Consider the following 15,508-nt stretch of genomic DNA (forward strand, 5'->3'; position numbering starts at 1 on the left):
AACACCAGCCCACAAGCCACGGCAATGGGGGGGGGGGGTCTGCTGCTGATGGAGACTCAGTGTTCAGGGTAACAGAGCATGAGGTGAGGCGGACCTTTAAAAAAGTGAATATCAGGAAGGCAGCAGGTCCGGACGGCATCCCCGGCCGCGTCCTAAAAGTCTGTGCCGACCAACTAGCCCCGGTATTCACTGACATATTTAACCTGTCCTTAGAACAGGCTGTCATCCCCACCTGCCTGAAGAAGTCCACTATTATCCCTGTACCCAAAAAATCCAAGCCTGCTTGCCTCAACGACTACCGCCCTGTAGCTCTCACCTCCATAGCCATGAAGTGCTTTGAGAAGCTAGTAAAGGGCTACATCTGCTCCTCCCTCCCCATCAACATGGACCCCCTGCAATTTGCATACCACCCCAACAGGTCCACGGAGGACGCCATAGCCCATGTGCTGCACACAGCAGCATCACACCTGGACAAGAGGCAGGGGAACTATGTGAGAATGCTATTCATCGACTACAGCTCGGCATTCAATACCATAGTCCCCTCCATACTCATAGCCAAGCTCAGGGACCTGGGCTTGAACTATGACCTCTGCCAGTGGGTCTTGGACTTCCTGACTGGCAGACCCCAGGTGGTGAGAGCAGGCAACTGCACCTCCTCATCCATCACCCTCAACATAGGGGCCCCCCAGGGCTGTGTTCTGAGTCCCCTCCTCTACTCCCTGTACACACACGACTGTGTGGCTCAGCGGAGTAGCAATACAATCATCAAATTTGCTGACGACACAGTGGTGGTGGGCCTGATCTCTGCCAACGACGAGAGGGCCTACCTGGAAGAGGTCAAGGTCCTGGCGGGATGGTGCCAGGAAAACAGCCTCTCCCTGAACGTCAGCAAAACAAAGGAGATGATTGTGGACTTCAGGAGGTCGGGGGTCAAGGACTACAGCCCCCTCAGCATCGACGGGGCACCGGTTGAGAGAGTCAACAGCTTTAAGTACCTCGGAGCCTACATATCCGAGGACTTGACATGGACCACACACATTGACAGTGTTGTGAAGAAGGCACGACAACGCCTCTACTTCCTCAGGCGCCTAAGGAAGTTCCAAGTCAGTCAGAAGATCCTTAAGAACTTCTACTCATGTACAATAGAGAGCATCTTGACTGGCAACATCACCTCCTGGTTTGGGAAAAGCACTGCACAAGACCGAAGCAGACTACAAAGAGTGACACGTTCAGCCGAACGCACAATTGGAGGGGGGCTCCCCACCCTCCAGAACATTTACAACAAGCGTTGCAAGGGCAAGGCTAAGAGAATCATTAAAGACTCCAGTCACCCGAACAACTGCCTCTTTGAACTGCTGCGGTCAGGCAAGCGATACCGGAGTCTCAAGGCGAGCACAGAAAGACTCAGAAGAAGCTTCTATCCCCAGGCCATCACACTGCTAAACGAACAATGAACACTACACAACAACAACCACCAAACGCACATAGCACACACATCCACACGCACACACTCACTTTAAACAGACACACTGTAGCACCCACTCCACACACTTTATAGCACACACCCACTTTAAACAAACACACTGTAGCACCCACTCCCCACACTTTATATTTATTGATGAAGGATTGCACTACAACTCGTACACCTTACTGTAAATTGTACCTAAACTGCACCTCATCCCATTTCTGCTTTGCACTATATAGTACTGTACATTAGTACACTGCATAGTATTGTATATTATATGGTAACTCAGAACATTGTACATATGTCTATACCGAACACTGTGACCTCATTTTCTTCTTCTAAATTACATGCTATACTATGTTATTTGATACTATCTTGTCTAGCACAGTCTCTGGAGCGTAACAGTAAGACGCATTTTGTATGAAAGTATTCTGTACTTCTGTATGACAACTATTAAAGAAACTTGAAACTTGAAACTAAAGATGATTTGCTTCCGGTGTGCTTTTTGAGGAACATATAACTATAATTGATTTATTATAAGGGCTTCTTTGCGGAATCGAATATATGTGTGTGTGTGTGTGTGTGTGTGTGTGTGTGTTTGTAACCATCTCGTTTCGCCGGTGTTCTGAGGCAGAGAAGCTGCCCTGTACTCAGGGAATCCACGTGTGAATGCAGGCATGTCCACAAGGTGGCACTGTTGAGTTTCAGAAGGTAGGAGCGCTCCTCGAACCCTTTGTCAAAGTGATCTGAAGGCACCACTCAACACGCCACATGTTTCCGACTAAAAACATTTCATTTTATAATAATAGGCTACGTTTAAGATGCTGACGTTAATATGTCATACAATGAGGAAATATGAGCTACGGTTCATCTCGGAGACTCAGACTAAAATATTTGGCATAGAAACTATATAATAAAAGTGCTACTAAAAAGGTAGGCTGAAAATAGACATTGGTGAGGATTTAGGAGAACACAGTAAACCGGTATGTATGCGTAATGCATTTTATGGATGTGAACAAAATACGATAATTAATTAAAATAGTATTTCCTTTACAACATAATACATATAGGCTATAGAGTTATATGAGAATAAAACAATATCATATATATGTGTGTTCTATAGATTCCATGCAACCTTATCTAGTGGCAATTCATTTAAAATGCGTGTTTCATTTTTCTGAAATTCAACTGAGTTGGATTTATATATAAAAAAATTGAAAAGACACAATATATAATAATAATAATAATAATAATAATAATAATAATAATAATAATAATAATAATAATAATAATAATAATAATAATAATAATAATAATAATAATAATAATAATAATAATAATAATAATAATAATAATAATAATAATAATAATAAAATAAAATACATATATCCCACAGTTGCCATGGTGACGTGACGCCAGGCTCCAGCTGACAGCTCTTTGACAGTTTGAGAACAAAGTTTGGTTTCTGTATTAATATGTTAATTAGCTATCAGATTGCGCGCAGCCCATTGGCCCGTCGTCCGAGTCATTTCCAGCCTGACGTCACAGGGCAGCTATAAAATCTGCAATGCTTTTATAAACTCATCTGCTGTGTGAATCAGTGACGCTCTGAAGACATGTCTCTCTGCGGCCACCTCTCCTCTCCGCGTAATAATAACGCAATGAGTCCGTGGAGATAGAACCCGCAGAAAGTGTTCAATGTTTCAAACACCTAGACGCGCGGCTCGTCCTGCAGACTCGGTGTTAACGGGACTCCTCCGGTGCTCGGTGTTAACGGGACTCCTCCGTGCGCGGCTCGTCCTGCAGACACGGTGTTAACGGGACTCCTCCGGTGCTCAGTGTTAACGGGACTCCTCCGGTGCTCAGACTCGGTGTTAACGGGACTCCTCCGGTGCGCGGCTCATCCTGCAGACACGGTGTTAACGGGACTCCTCCGGTGCTCAGTGTTAACGGGACTCCTCCGGTGCGCGGCTCGTCCTGCAGACTCGGTGTTAACGGGACTCCTCCGGTGCGCGGCTCGTCCTGCGGACACGGTGTTAACGAGACTCCTCCGGTGCTCAGACACGGTGTTAACGGGACTCCTCCGGTGCGCGGCTCGTCCTGCAGACACGGTGTTCTGTGCCGTTAGAGGCTCTGCTTGGCATCACACTGCACTATCTCGCGTACGTGCACGCGTACTGAATACATTCCACAAATGTACCTCTAATACCAGTATTAGTCTGACCACACCCCTCATCAGCTTACCTTCATAAGCAGGTGTGTGGTCACCTGCTCTCCTCCTTCTCGCTTTCACCACAAGGAATAAGTGCCTCGGTAGATCCCCACACTTGACACCATGATGGAAGAAATTGGATTAGGAACAGCTTTGGGAAACAAGGATACGTTGACATCATATCTTTATTTTCTCTCTCACTATTTTTCGAGAAAATACGGCGATATTGTCTTCGTACTGGAGTGTCTAGAAGATGATGATCATTCTAAAAACCCTCCACCGGTTTTTCGTATTGGGAGCACGCCGCTGCATGCTTCTCAACTGCAGTTCCTTGCTGTGTTTGTTGGGGTGAAACCTGTCAGGCCACAGCTGAACTGTCGGACATGCCGCTGTTGTGAGAAGCGGTGCGTTCCAGGTTGGGTGAGTAGTGTTTGCTGGCAGGCTCCACTTGTCTGTTAGTGCTATGGGGGCTACTTGACAATGTTTATGGAAACCGGCCCCAGGCTAGGGTCCTTTGTTCAGCCACCTAGGCGACAGGAGACCTTGGTCTGAAGACCATTATAGTTTTAACTAGTGGGCCGCGACCATTGACACTGGTGATCCCTGTGTGTTTTGGACGAGTGGATTCTCTCTGTCACCGTGTTAAGGCCCCATCTTTCATATCCAAATGAGAGTATTCCTTCACGAGGGGATATGTGCATGAATGTGCGGTAGCGGCAGATTCATGTTCAAAGTCAGCTACACAGGCCAGTTGGTATTGTGCTGATTCCGTCGGGTGTGGTAAAATCACCGTTGTGAAGCGGTGTTGACATCTTGTTTTCTCTTTTCTCTTAAAAAGTGAGGAGAGGTTCAGAACGGCGGCCTGTCTGGGTGAGTGTTATGTCATTGTTTACATGTTCATAGCTTGCGGTTAGCCAGTCAGCTGTTAACTGCTGCGTTAGCCTGCTGGATCGCTGCATGGCCTGCTTAGGTTGGGCCTACTATTAGCCAGTCAGCTGTTAGCTGCGGGGCTAGCATGTCGTGGTCGCTAGGTAACGTTAGCTTGCTGCTATAGGCCATGGCCTGGCGCGGGGTAGCTTAGCTTCTCGCGCGCCGCCGTGAGCTCGCTTCTGATCGCGTGCGTCGTTAGCTCGGCGTCTCGCGAGCAGAAGCAGTAGCACCCGAACGGTTGGAGCGGCCGTTAGCTTGATGCTATTCTGTTGAACGTGCTTTGATTTTAACATGTTTTACACTCTTGACCACGACGTCATCCTTGACAGGGGATGTTTCGTCGACCCTGCCCTGAGCCAGGACGGCAAGGTTGCATCAACAGGGGACTGTAGTGCGGGTTGGGGCGGTGACGCTGCCCAGTTCGGACAACACAGGAGCGGCTGTGTTCCTACGGTGTCTGTGACTGCACTTCGCTGATCTGCGTTCCGGGTAGGAACGGGGTTGACCAGACCTCATAACACGTCTTCTGGTTTTACTTTGCTAAATGTATTGTGAATAACGGTGTTTTTCCCAAAACGTGTGTTGCTACAATGCATTTAGGATACGTTGCGGGTTATGTGTGAGCTGTTTTTGTCACTGGCAGTTAGCTTCTCCGTGCAAATCGGGATGTAATGATCTGGTTGTTGTGTGAGAAACATCATGGTGTTTATATGTACCGTGTACTCACAACTAAGGTAACTAACCTATGAAGCTATGCTTGGTGACAAGTGAGTAAAAGAATGTTCTTTCTCAGACTGTGATGACAATGAACAGTGTGTTCACATATTAACAGGTTTTCCTGTTTTAACTGGCCGTATTGAGGGTAAAATGGATGGTAAGAGGATTGTGTTTTCCCCCCCGGTTCCCTGGGGACTTTTTCATCCTCCTATCAGACATGTTTGTGCACTATTTGTGTCTTTTGTGTGGTAGGGATGCGATGTAACTCTTAGCTTGATTGCTGAGGTTGTGCTAAATCTGCTGGAGAGACTTATTTTCCTAAAAAAAGAAAATGGTTTGGTTGCTGTCATGTGTGCTTAGCAAGGCCTGTGGCCGATACTAATCGAGAATGATGTATTCTCTCATTGTGAAAAAAACGGCGTTCCTCTGTTGAGTGTTTTTGCCATTTTTTGTAGGTGATGATGGGTTGTGTGTGTCATGTGACCTACAACTGGGTTGGACTGGCCACAGAAGCACATGTGTATGTTGGACCGGGGCTCTTAGAGCCCTCTCTATTCTGTGTTTTTCCTTAGTAAAAATCAGATAGCAGGTTAGCTCATGCGCTGTGTGGAGCTGTAAAACGCTTCATAGAGTTGACTATGACTGTGTCATATTCTCTTTTTGTCATTACATCGTATCATGGGTGTGGGGTCGTAAAGGGGTGAACTGGTAACCTTTCCTCTCCCCATTGTTTCTGTCGGTCAGGGGTACACCCCCTGTCCTTCAAGGTTCCCGTCACGTGGCGGTTCGGCACGTTACGGGGGGGGGGGGGGAGGGAGTTCCTGGTCCCACGGCCTGGTATATTGGGCGTGTGCACCGCAGGAATTCCCCCGCCATAGAGTACGTCACCGTGCGCGTCTCTGTTGGTAGGACTTCCGTGTGCTGTTCAGGTCCATGTGATGGATCTGTTTTCAGGGGGGGTGGTCAGGGCTCCTCCTCACCAAGCGCCTATTCAGGCCTTCTGTGAGTTCGGACTCCTTCTTCCATGTGAGGAAGCCTCCATCAGAGTACAGAGCCTTCCTCCTCAGATTGTCAAAGTGAGTGGACCCTCTAGAAGGGTCCTTTTCTATTGTGTGTGTATTCGATTCAATTCGTTTATTGAGTGTGTATGGGTTCAGTGCCTCTTCCCCGGAGAGCCCTAAAACCAGTTTTTTACATGGCTCAAGGTGCAATATATTCTTTTCAATCTGTACAGCTCGCGTGGGAAGTCTCTCTGGGGATCCCCGTCTCCTTCCTATGGGAGGGTGGTGGGATGTAAAAATGTGAACATTTTTTACCCCGGCTGTGTAGACTGGGATACATACTGTTGATGCTTCCTTCTTTTCTATTCCAGAAGTGTTGGAGTTAGGGAGTGTCACACCCCTCTTGTCGTTCCCCTGGGCGCCTTGGGGATTCAATGACAGGTCTAAATAGCCTGTTCATTGATGGGGGTGTGTCCCGACGCACGTATAGTGCTAGCTCGCTGTAAACAGGCGATTGACTGGCACGCCTTGGTTGCTTGTGGTTGAAACAGCGTTTTTATAAAGCAACTGAGATGGGGGTTTTTCCTCTTCCGACGACCACATCCCATGACCTGGGTGGGTTGTCGACGGATTCTCGTTCATGTCTGGGGGATGATGACGGAATGGATCTGAACATATGTGGAGGGGTCTCACGCCCTTGGGGTGGGCCACCAGGCGCGGTTCGCCCGAACGTCTGGGTGGCGCCTTCTTTTCATGTTAAGATCGACACGCATATCTGCCCTTCTCCTGGAGTAGGCATGTCGGCGTGGTTAGGGCACGGGACTGGTTCTGGTCACGCTGGTCCAGGTCAGTTGAACCCGTTGTCCGCCGGGGATGCAGATCTGCAGTTCTGGTACCCTGAGGGACTTGGGCTTTTTTCAGGGGGAAAAATGCCAGGTCGGTCTGGGTGTCACAGGGTGCGTTGAGTTGCTTGAGTGCCTCTTCGCACGGTCGGGTCCGTCGCCTTCCCGTGAAGCCCCTAATAGGGGGGATACCCTCCATTAGGGGGGGTCGGGGGGGCTCGGCCCTCCCTGTTCTGATGGTTTTGGGGGGCTGTCAGCGGGGTGTATTTGTCAGCCAGCGGCTCCGCTTGGCCTCCCATTGTGCAGTGTGATGCCAAGCAGAGCCTCTAACGGCACAGAGACCCTGGTTGGGTATGTTTTTACTCAGCACTGTCGTAATGGCTTACAGCCATGCCATTCTGTACACGCTCGATCTCGTCGGATCTCGGCCGCTACACAGGTTGGTCCTGGTTAGTACTTGGTTGGGAGACCGCCTGGGAATACCAAGTACGGTGTGCTTAGGGGCTGGTTCTCTATTATTTTTCGCTCCTCTCTCACGCATGGCGAAGAGGGGCCTGTGGGGGTGGTTTTTTGACCTCCTCTGGTGACCCTGTGCTTCCCGTACCGCCAGGCCCGGTCCGAAGTGATGTTTGCGACCCGTAGGCCTGGGTTAACCCTTTTTTGAAAACTGAAACACTTGTACTGCGGTATAGCCGGTGTATACCCGCAGGTGTGTTTTGGAGTTTTTTCTTGAGGGGTTATAGGAACAACCACCGCATTGGGTAACACCGAGGTGGTTGATTCCCTGGTGTGTTGGAGCAGTGTCAACTCCCGGGTTCACCGGTTGAGGGTGCCCCTGCACGTTCATGACGTCTGCCAATCGTGTCAGCCTTCTCTGCCTCGACCCCTCTGGGTGGGGGTTTTTAAATGGAGGCTTGGTCATGCAACAACGCCAGCATACGCCCCTTCCGCCGGGGCAGCTGTGTTCAGCTGTCCCCTCTGGCGCCTGTCTCGTCCGCAGTCTCCAGGCTAGGGTTAACAGCCTGTTGCCTGGTTTTTCCCCGGTGCGCTGCCTGCTTCCGTTGGTTAACCTTTTTTGTGTGCTTACGGCCATGCTGACTGCCTGTTCTGCAGGGTCAGTGTGCCAGGCGGTGTACTATTGGGGGGACGGGGCCCGCTCGGCTTACGGCCATACCGACCTGAACACGCCCGATCTCGTCCGATCTCGGTAGCTAAGCAGGTTCTGGCCTGGTTAGTACTTGGTTGGGATACCGCCTGGGATTACCAGGTGCAGTAACTGGGGGGCCTTTGTCCGAATACGCTGGCGATGTGGGGGGCGGGGCACTACGTGCCCACCTGGTGGGGTCTTGATGCTGGCATCATGGACTTCTCCGGGCCCCCATTCCAGGGAGTCCAGTCCTTTTGGTGGGTCTGGGTCTTCCTTCGCGCTCCGCTGCTACGGCCTTGCCACGGGGTTGGGTTTGCCCTTGACCCCGTGATTCTGGGGGCGGTAACGAGGTTGTTCCTCCGTTCGTTTCCGGGTGGCATGCGAGTTGTGCGTGTGTGTAGTCGTGGGGTCAAGCCACGGTCTGCTCACCCTGTGCGTTGAGTTGCTTGAGTGCCTCTTCGCACGGTCGGGTCCGTCGCCTTCCCGTGAAGCCCCTAATAGGGGGGATACCCTCCATTAGGGGGGGTCGGGGGGGCTCGGCCCTCCCTGTTCTGATGGTTTTGGGGGGCTGTCAGCGGGGTGTATTTGTCAGCCAGCGGCTCCGCTTGGCCTCCCATTGTGCAGTGTGATGCCAAGCAGAGCCTCTAACGGCACAGAACGCTAGGTTATGACTATAACCAAGTTCTGTTAGTTAGAGGTGACGCTTGGCATCAGACGGCCGCTGCAGCCCTTGACCTCACCTTGTGGTGAAAGCTTGGGAAGGAGGAGAGCAGGTGACCACACACCTGCTTATGAAGGTAAGCTGATGAGGGGTGTGGTCAGACTAATACTGGTATTAGAGGTACATTTGTGGAATTTATTCAGTACGCGTGCACGTACGCGAGATAGTGCAGTGTGATGCCAAGCGTCACCTCTAACTAACAGAACTTGGTTATAGTCATAACCTAGCGTTAACGGGACTCCTAACGGGACTCCTCCGGTGCGTCTCTGCACAGGAACCCACTCACTCACAGCTGGAGGTCCGACGCTGCTACTGCTGCTGCGAAGAAGAAGAAGAAGAAGAAGAAGAAGAAGAAGAAGAAGAAGAAGAAGAAGAAGAAGAAGAAGAAGAAGAAGAAGAAAAGGACCTATTTTTTCCAATTTCAAGACAAACGCAAAAAAGAAAAAACAATCCAAACTGGCTCAAGTGTTCCCTCCCAGTCCTCCCGGTGCTCCCAGTCCTCCCGGTGGCGTCTATACTTTCGACAACAAAGGTTTGTTTCCGCGTTCGAGTTTTGCGCTCTGATTGGCCAGGTCATGTGACATGTGCGCCAATCGTGGGACGGCAAGTTCTACGCCTATTTCCGGGTCGAACAGCCTGAAAACGACCTAACGCCTAGTTTATCACTGGTTAAGCTCAGGCGACTCTTTCGCAGGTGGTTAAGGTTAGAGTTTGGAATCAGGGCAGGCGTTCTATCGCCCTGCTCTAAGACAAACTGTAACCTTAACCAACTTCTAAAGACCGCCTAATCTTAACCAGTGTAGAAACTTGCGGTCTCACGATTGGCGCACATGTCACATGACCAGAAACGGGCGTGGCCAATCAGAGACGCGGAAACAAACATTTGTTGTCGAAAGTATCGAGGCCTCCCGGTGCGCACCCCAGCTGGAGGCCCGCTGCCCGCGGCTGCAGGGTCCAGGAGAGGAGGATGGCAGCAGCAGAGCTGGCACCTTGCAGCTCCTCGCTGCCCACCAGCCCCTTGGCCATGATGGAATATGTTAATGACTTCGACCTGATGAAGTTCGAGGTGAAGAAGGAGCCCCCGGGGCCCCTGGCAGCGCGCAGCCTCAGCTCGCAGTGCAGTCGTCTGATCGCCGGGGGATCCCTGTCCTCCACCCCGATGAGCACGCCGTGCAGCTCGGTGCCCCCGTCGCCCGGCAGCTTCTCGCCCAGCCCGGGGGGCTCCTCCAGGGGCAGCAGCGAGGAGCAGAAGGCGCACCTGGAGGACTTCTACTGGATGTCCGGCTACCAGCAGCAGCAGCAGAGCCTGACCCACCCGGAGGCGCTGCCGGGCCTCAGCCCCGAGGACGCCGTGGAGGCGCTGATCAACAACCAGCTGCAGGGCTTCCACGGGGGCTTCTCCTCCCGGGGGGCCGCGCAGGGGTTCCAGGGGCCCGGGGCCGCCGGCGGGGAGGAGATGGGCAGCGCGGTGGCGGTGCTGTCCGCGGTGATCGCGGCCCAGAACGGGACGCCGCACCACCACCTGCACCACCACCACCACCCGGGACACCACCACCACCACCCGGGGGGAGCCGGCGGCGCGCAGGGGGCCACCGGGGGGATGAACCACCCGCACCACATGCACCTGGACCACCGGTTCTCCGACGACCAGCTGGTGTCCATGTCGGTGCGGGAGCTGAACCGACAGCTGCGGGGGGTCAGCAAGGAGGAGGTGGTGCGGCTGAAGCAGAAGAGACGGACCCTGAAGAACCGCGGCTACGCGCAGAGCTGCCGCTACAAGCGCGTCCAGCAGCGGCACGTCCTGCAGGGCGAGAAGACGCAGCTGGTGCGCGAGGTGGAGACGCTGAAGGAGGAGGTGGTCCGGCTGGTCCGGGAGCGGGATCAGTACAAGGACAAGTACGAGAGGCTGCTGAACAGCGGCTTCCACCGGGAGCACCACACCGGGAGCACCGGGAACACCGGGAACACCGGGAACACCGGGAACACCGGGAACACCGGCTCCAGCAGCGACAACAACCCGTCCAGTCTGCGTCTATACTTTCCACAAGCAAGTTGTCCTTCCGCGTTGCTCTGATTGGCCACTGACCGCCCCTGCCTACGGTAGTTTTGATGAGCGTAGAAATAATAATAATGAGCAGCATATTGTGTTTATAGCAACAAAAGACAATATTAATCTGAAACAATATTCATTGTTTTTGTTTTTTCAAACAAACTAAAAAGACATAATTATTTTATTGAATTGCCCTGCATGCTGGACATGTATGGTTTTCTATTTTTTCCTTCTTTCTTTTTTTTGTGCTTGAAGATGTTTTTTCTTTTTGTCGGATGACTCCAGCATGGCATTCATACTTCATTTGATGCAGGGCCTCTTCACTTTTTTGGGGCAGCAACAAAAAAGTTACAGGACTTTTACCCCCCCCTCATGGTGGAGGTGGATCAGCAGGGAGTCCCCTGTGCGAGGGGGCGAGCAAGGACCTGACTATTCTAACAGGAACCATCCCTCCCTCCCTATCCGGGACTAAACTGTTTGTTGCTTAAAGCGTTTTGTTTATAAAAAAGAAAAAAGAAAAACTCCAGACGTATGCATTTGACACCATTGGACTGAATTAAGTGTATAATTTGTACAAAGTTTTCTAGTCTGTACGTCGTGAAAGATAACATGTGCTTCAAGTTGATCTTAGAGGACTATTAGACGATTAGGTTAATTAAAGAGGAGGTTCCTATTTCTTGGCATTGGGTCGGAGAGATCGGCATGGCTCCAGGTTCTACACAGTATTGTCTCCGTGCAGAACAGCACTTTCTGCAGCATGTGTCTCAAACAGAAGTGTGACAGCTATATAGCAGGCTATTGGTCCTGCCCAACACTTCATTATAACCTATTTTAAATACAAAGTATTAAAGAAGAAACGTCAGATATAGCCGGAAGTCAAAGTGAACAGCCATGCGTTTGGAACCTGTATTTCTGTACCGAATTGAAGTATTTTGGAGTGAAATGCACAAATTTTCTACCCTGTATTGATGCAGAACGTATAATTAATATTCTCTACACTTCAACTTACCTACAGAAGCGCAAATATACCTTTGGCATTTGTTACGACGTAATCGTAACGTTTTGATTTTTTTTTGTCAAGTCAGGCAAGACTAGATTGTTTTGTCTTAAATTAACTCAATATTTGCAAAGCAATAACAATATTATAACCAATAATGTCTGGACATTGTTAAATAGACAGGGATTGACACCCTGCTTGTACAAAATGAGGGAGTACCATTCATCATTAAGTCTTTAAAATATGTTAATTAATCTTTCCTCATGCATATATATTTTGCTGTGCAAAATTATTTCACTCACTAACCATATGTGATGTTCATATGTGCTCGTTTTTTCATTTTATACAATTAAATTATATGCAATACATGTATGTAATTGGCCTTCACTAAGTTTGTTAGTGTTTCTGTATAGTTTCTCTGTGTTTTTGTTGTGTTTGAAGTGAACCCATAAAACTAGGAGGTGTGGAGATAAAAAAAAAACTCATTATTTAATCACTATTTGTTCACTGCTGCTATTTTCTTTTTTTTATAGCCATTTAATTTTTAATTAACTAAAATAATGAGATAATAGTCACCAAGTAAATGATGGTATGCCACAGGTTTTAACGAGTTATAAAATAAACCATAGTAAGTTCAACTTCAACTTCAAACATTGCAAATGATTTCAGATTCACAGTCAGTTTATTCATCTTTAGTCTCTTGACAAACTGTTGCCTTGGGGGAAAGAAAGTGTGTGATGCAGGCTTGAACATAATCAAACCACAAACATTTATGAAGAGCCTATACTTTGGCATAATATATTTTGTGCTAAAGACATAATACTGCAAACTATACATTTCAAAACCTACTGGTGTGTATAGGAAAAGTGTAAAAAAAAAATGTGTTTCTTATAAAGTAGACCAGTGATTTTAAAACTTAGACCTGTACTGCACTCTCGGCTATTAAGCAAGGTATGTATTAATAGACTATAATTTAAAATATATATAATAGTATATATCCATTTCCACTGTCAACCATTATTGCAATTACAATATAGCTATAGTCACCAAATCTTGAGAAAGGGATATCTTTGTCATATGCACTTAATTTTCACTTGTATGCATCCAGAATATTCATATATTGGTTTTAACTTCTTTCTTCACTATACCCATAAGCATATTGTAACATTTTAACAGTGGTGACTAAGTGTGAGGTGTGGGGCACATGTGACGTGCGCATGTGTTGAGTGTGCGTTAGTGTGTGTGTGTGTTAGTGTGTGTGTGCATGCACGTGTGTGTGAGGCACATGTGACGTGCGCATGGATTGATTGTGTTGTGAAAGAGACTTTATGGCAGGGAGACATATAGGATCAGCTCCTCGGATGGAACACTTAGTTCACTCACATTCCTCTTCATAAACAGCCCAGGTTATATGGAAGGGATCTTGGCCAGATGATCCCTTCAAAACTATTTGTGTAAATCGCCATATGTTATATAATCGCCTTTATGAGAGAGAGTCCTTGTTGTTTTGATGATATATAATAACAGCGATAGCCTAAAGATGATTTGCTTCCGGTGTGCTTTTTGAGGAACATATAACTTTATTGATTTATTATAAGGGCTTCTTTGCGGAATCGAATATATATGTGTGTGTGTCAGGGGTGTAGCTCCAGATTCTGGGCCCCATGAAAGAATGTATTTGTAGGCCCCCAGTGAATGCGAGCGCGCGTAAGCGCGCAAGCGGAATTTCTTTTGGCCATTTTTTTATTGATGAAAACGCATAATATGGTTTTTACCTATACATTCGGATTGATTGATTGATTGATTTTTATTGTGGAGTAAAAGACAGGGATAAAAACAAGGGACAAGGGATAAAAACATGAGAAAGTGCAAGCACTTATTTCCATCATGGTCCCTGATTTTGGACATGGACAGACATCATAAAACATAGAGCATCATAATAAAACATACTAAAACAGAGCATCATAATAAAACATACTAAAACAGAGCATCATAATAAAACATAGAGCATCATAATAAAACATAGAGCATCATAATAAAACATAGAGCATCATAATAAAACATATATCATCATAATAAAAAACAGAATAAAACATAATAGCAACCCCATATAAAAAAACACGTCCTACCCTCTCCTTCCTATGGCTATTCTATACTTCACTGGCTAGCCATTTCTTTGTGGCACGTCTAAAACTTCCCCCCTCTTCGATGTTTTTCAGGGCCACTGGAAGCTTGTTCCACTCCAGTGCTGCAGAATATAAAAATTTATTTGTGCCCATTAGGGAGTTACATTTTGGCAGAATAAAATCCGTACTGCTCCTTCTAGTGGAGTATGAATGATTGTCACGGAATCGATTAAAATAGTTAGATAGATATTTCAGCAGTTCGGATCAGCAGTTCAGCACCTGCACTGTTGGTGGGTGAGCCTAGTAAAGGATGTCGCATTGCGTTCATCTTCAATGAATGGACCAATGCAATAGTCTACCAAAGCCCCCCCCCTCTCTCTATATATCACACACACACACACACACACACACACACACACACACACACACACACACACACACACACACACACACACACACACACACACACACTTCAGAAACAAACATAGTATCAATAAGAGCATCAATAATACACCTGAGTGATGTCTAGTAAAAAAAAAAAAAAAAAAATTGGGCCCCCCCCCCAGTGCTGGGCCCTTGGAATCATCCTAAGCTACCCCCCCCCCCCCCCCCAGCCCCAGCTACGCCCCTGGTGCGTGTGTGTGTTTGTAACCATCTCGTTTCGCCGGTGTTCTGAGGCAGAGAAGCTGCCCTGTACTCAGGGAATCCACGTGTGAATGCAGGCATGTCCACAAGGTGGCACTGTTGAGTTTCAGAAGGTAGGAGCGCTCCTCGAACCCTTTGTCAAAGTGATCTGAAGCACCACTCAACACGCCACATGTTTCCGACTAAAAACATTTAATTTTATAATAATAGGCTACGTTTAAGATGCTGACGTTAATATGTCATACAATGAGGAAATATGAGCTACGGTTCATCTCGGAGACTCAGACTAAAATATTTGGCATAGAAACTATAATAAAAGTGCTACTAAAAAGGTAGGCTGAAAATAGACATTGGTGAGGATTTAGGAGAACACAGTAAACCGGTATGTATGCGTAATGCATTTTATGGATGTGAACAAAATACGATAATTAATTAAAATAGTATTTCCTTTACAACATAATACATATAGGCTATAGAGTTATATGAGAATAAAACAATATCATATATATGTGTGTTCTATAGATTCCATGCAACCTTATCTAGTGGCAATTAATTTAAAATGCGTGTTTCATGTTCTGAAATTCAACTGAGTTGGATTTATATATCGAAAAATAAAAAAGACACAATATATCATAATAATAATAATAATAATAAT

The 15,508-nt window shown here is 47.7% G+C and overlaps 1 protein-coding gene across 1 annotated transcript; it reads left to right on the top strand.

Annotated features, from left to right (window-relative positions):
- Positions 1-10,002: 10,002 nt before the first annotated feature.
- Positions 10,003-12,534, top strand: LOC311229400 (transcription factor Maf-like; the record flags this gene model as incomplete). Its single annotated transcript, XM_084315484.1, has 2 exons — positions 10,003-11,059; positions 12,524-12,534. 2 exons carry the CDS (start codon positions 10,003-10,005, stop codon positions 12,532-12,534), a joined length of 1,068 nt encoding a protein of 355 aa, XP_084171610.1.
- Between the last annotated feature and the right edge of the window lie 2,974 nt (positions 12,535-15,508).

Source organism: Notolepis coatsorum, assembly GCF_963971535.1.
Source record: "Notolepis coatsorum genome assembly, chromosome: 6".
Classification (NCBI taxonomy): Eukaryota; Metazoa; Chordata; class Actinopteri; order Aulopiformes; family Paralepididae; genus Notolepis; species Notolepis coatsorum.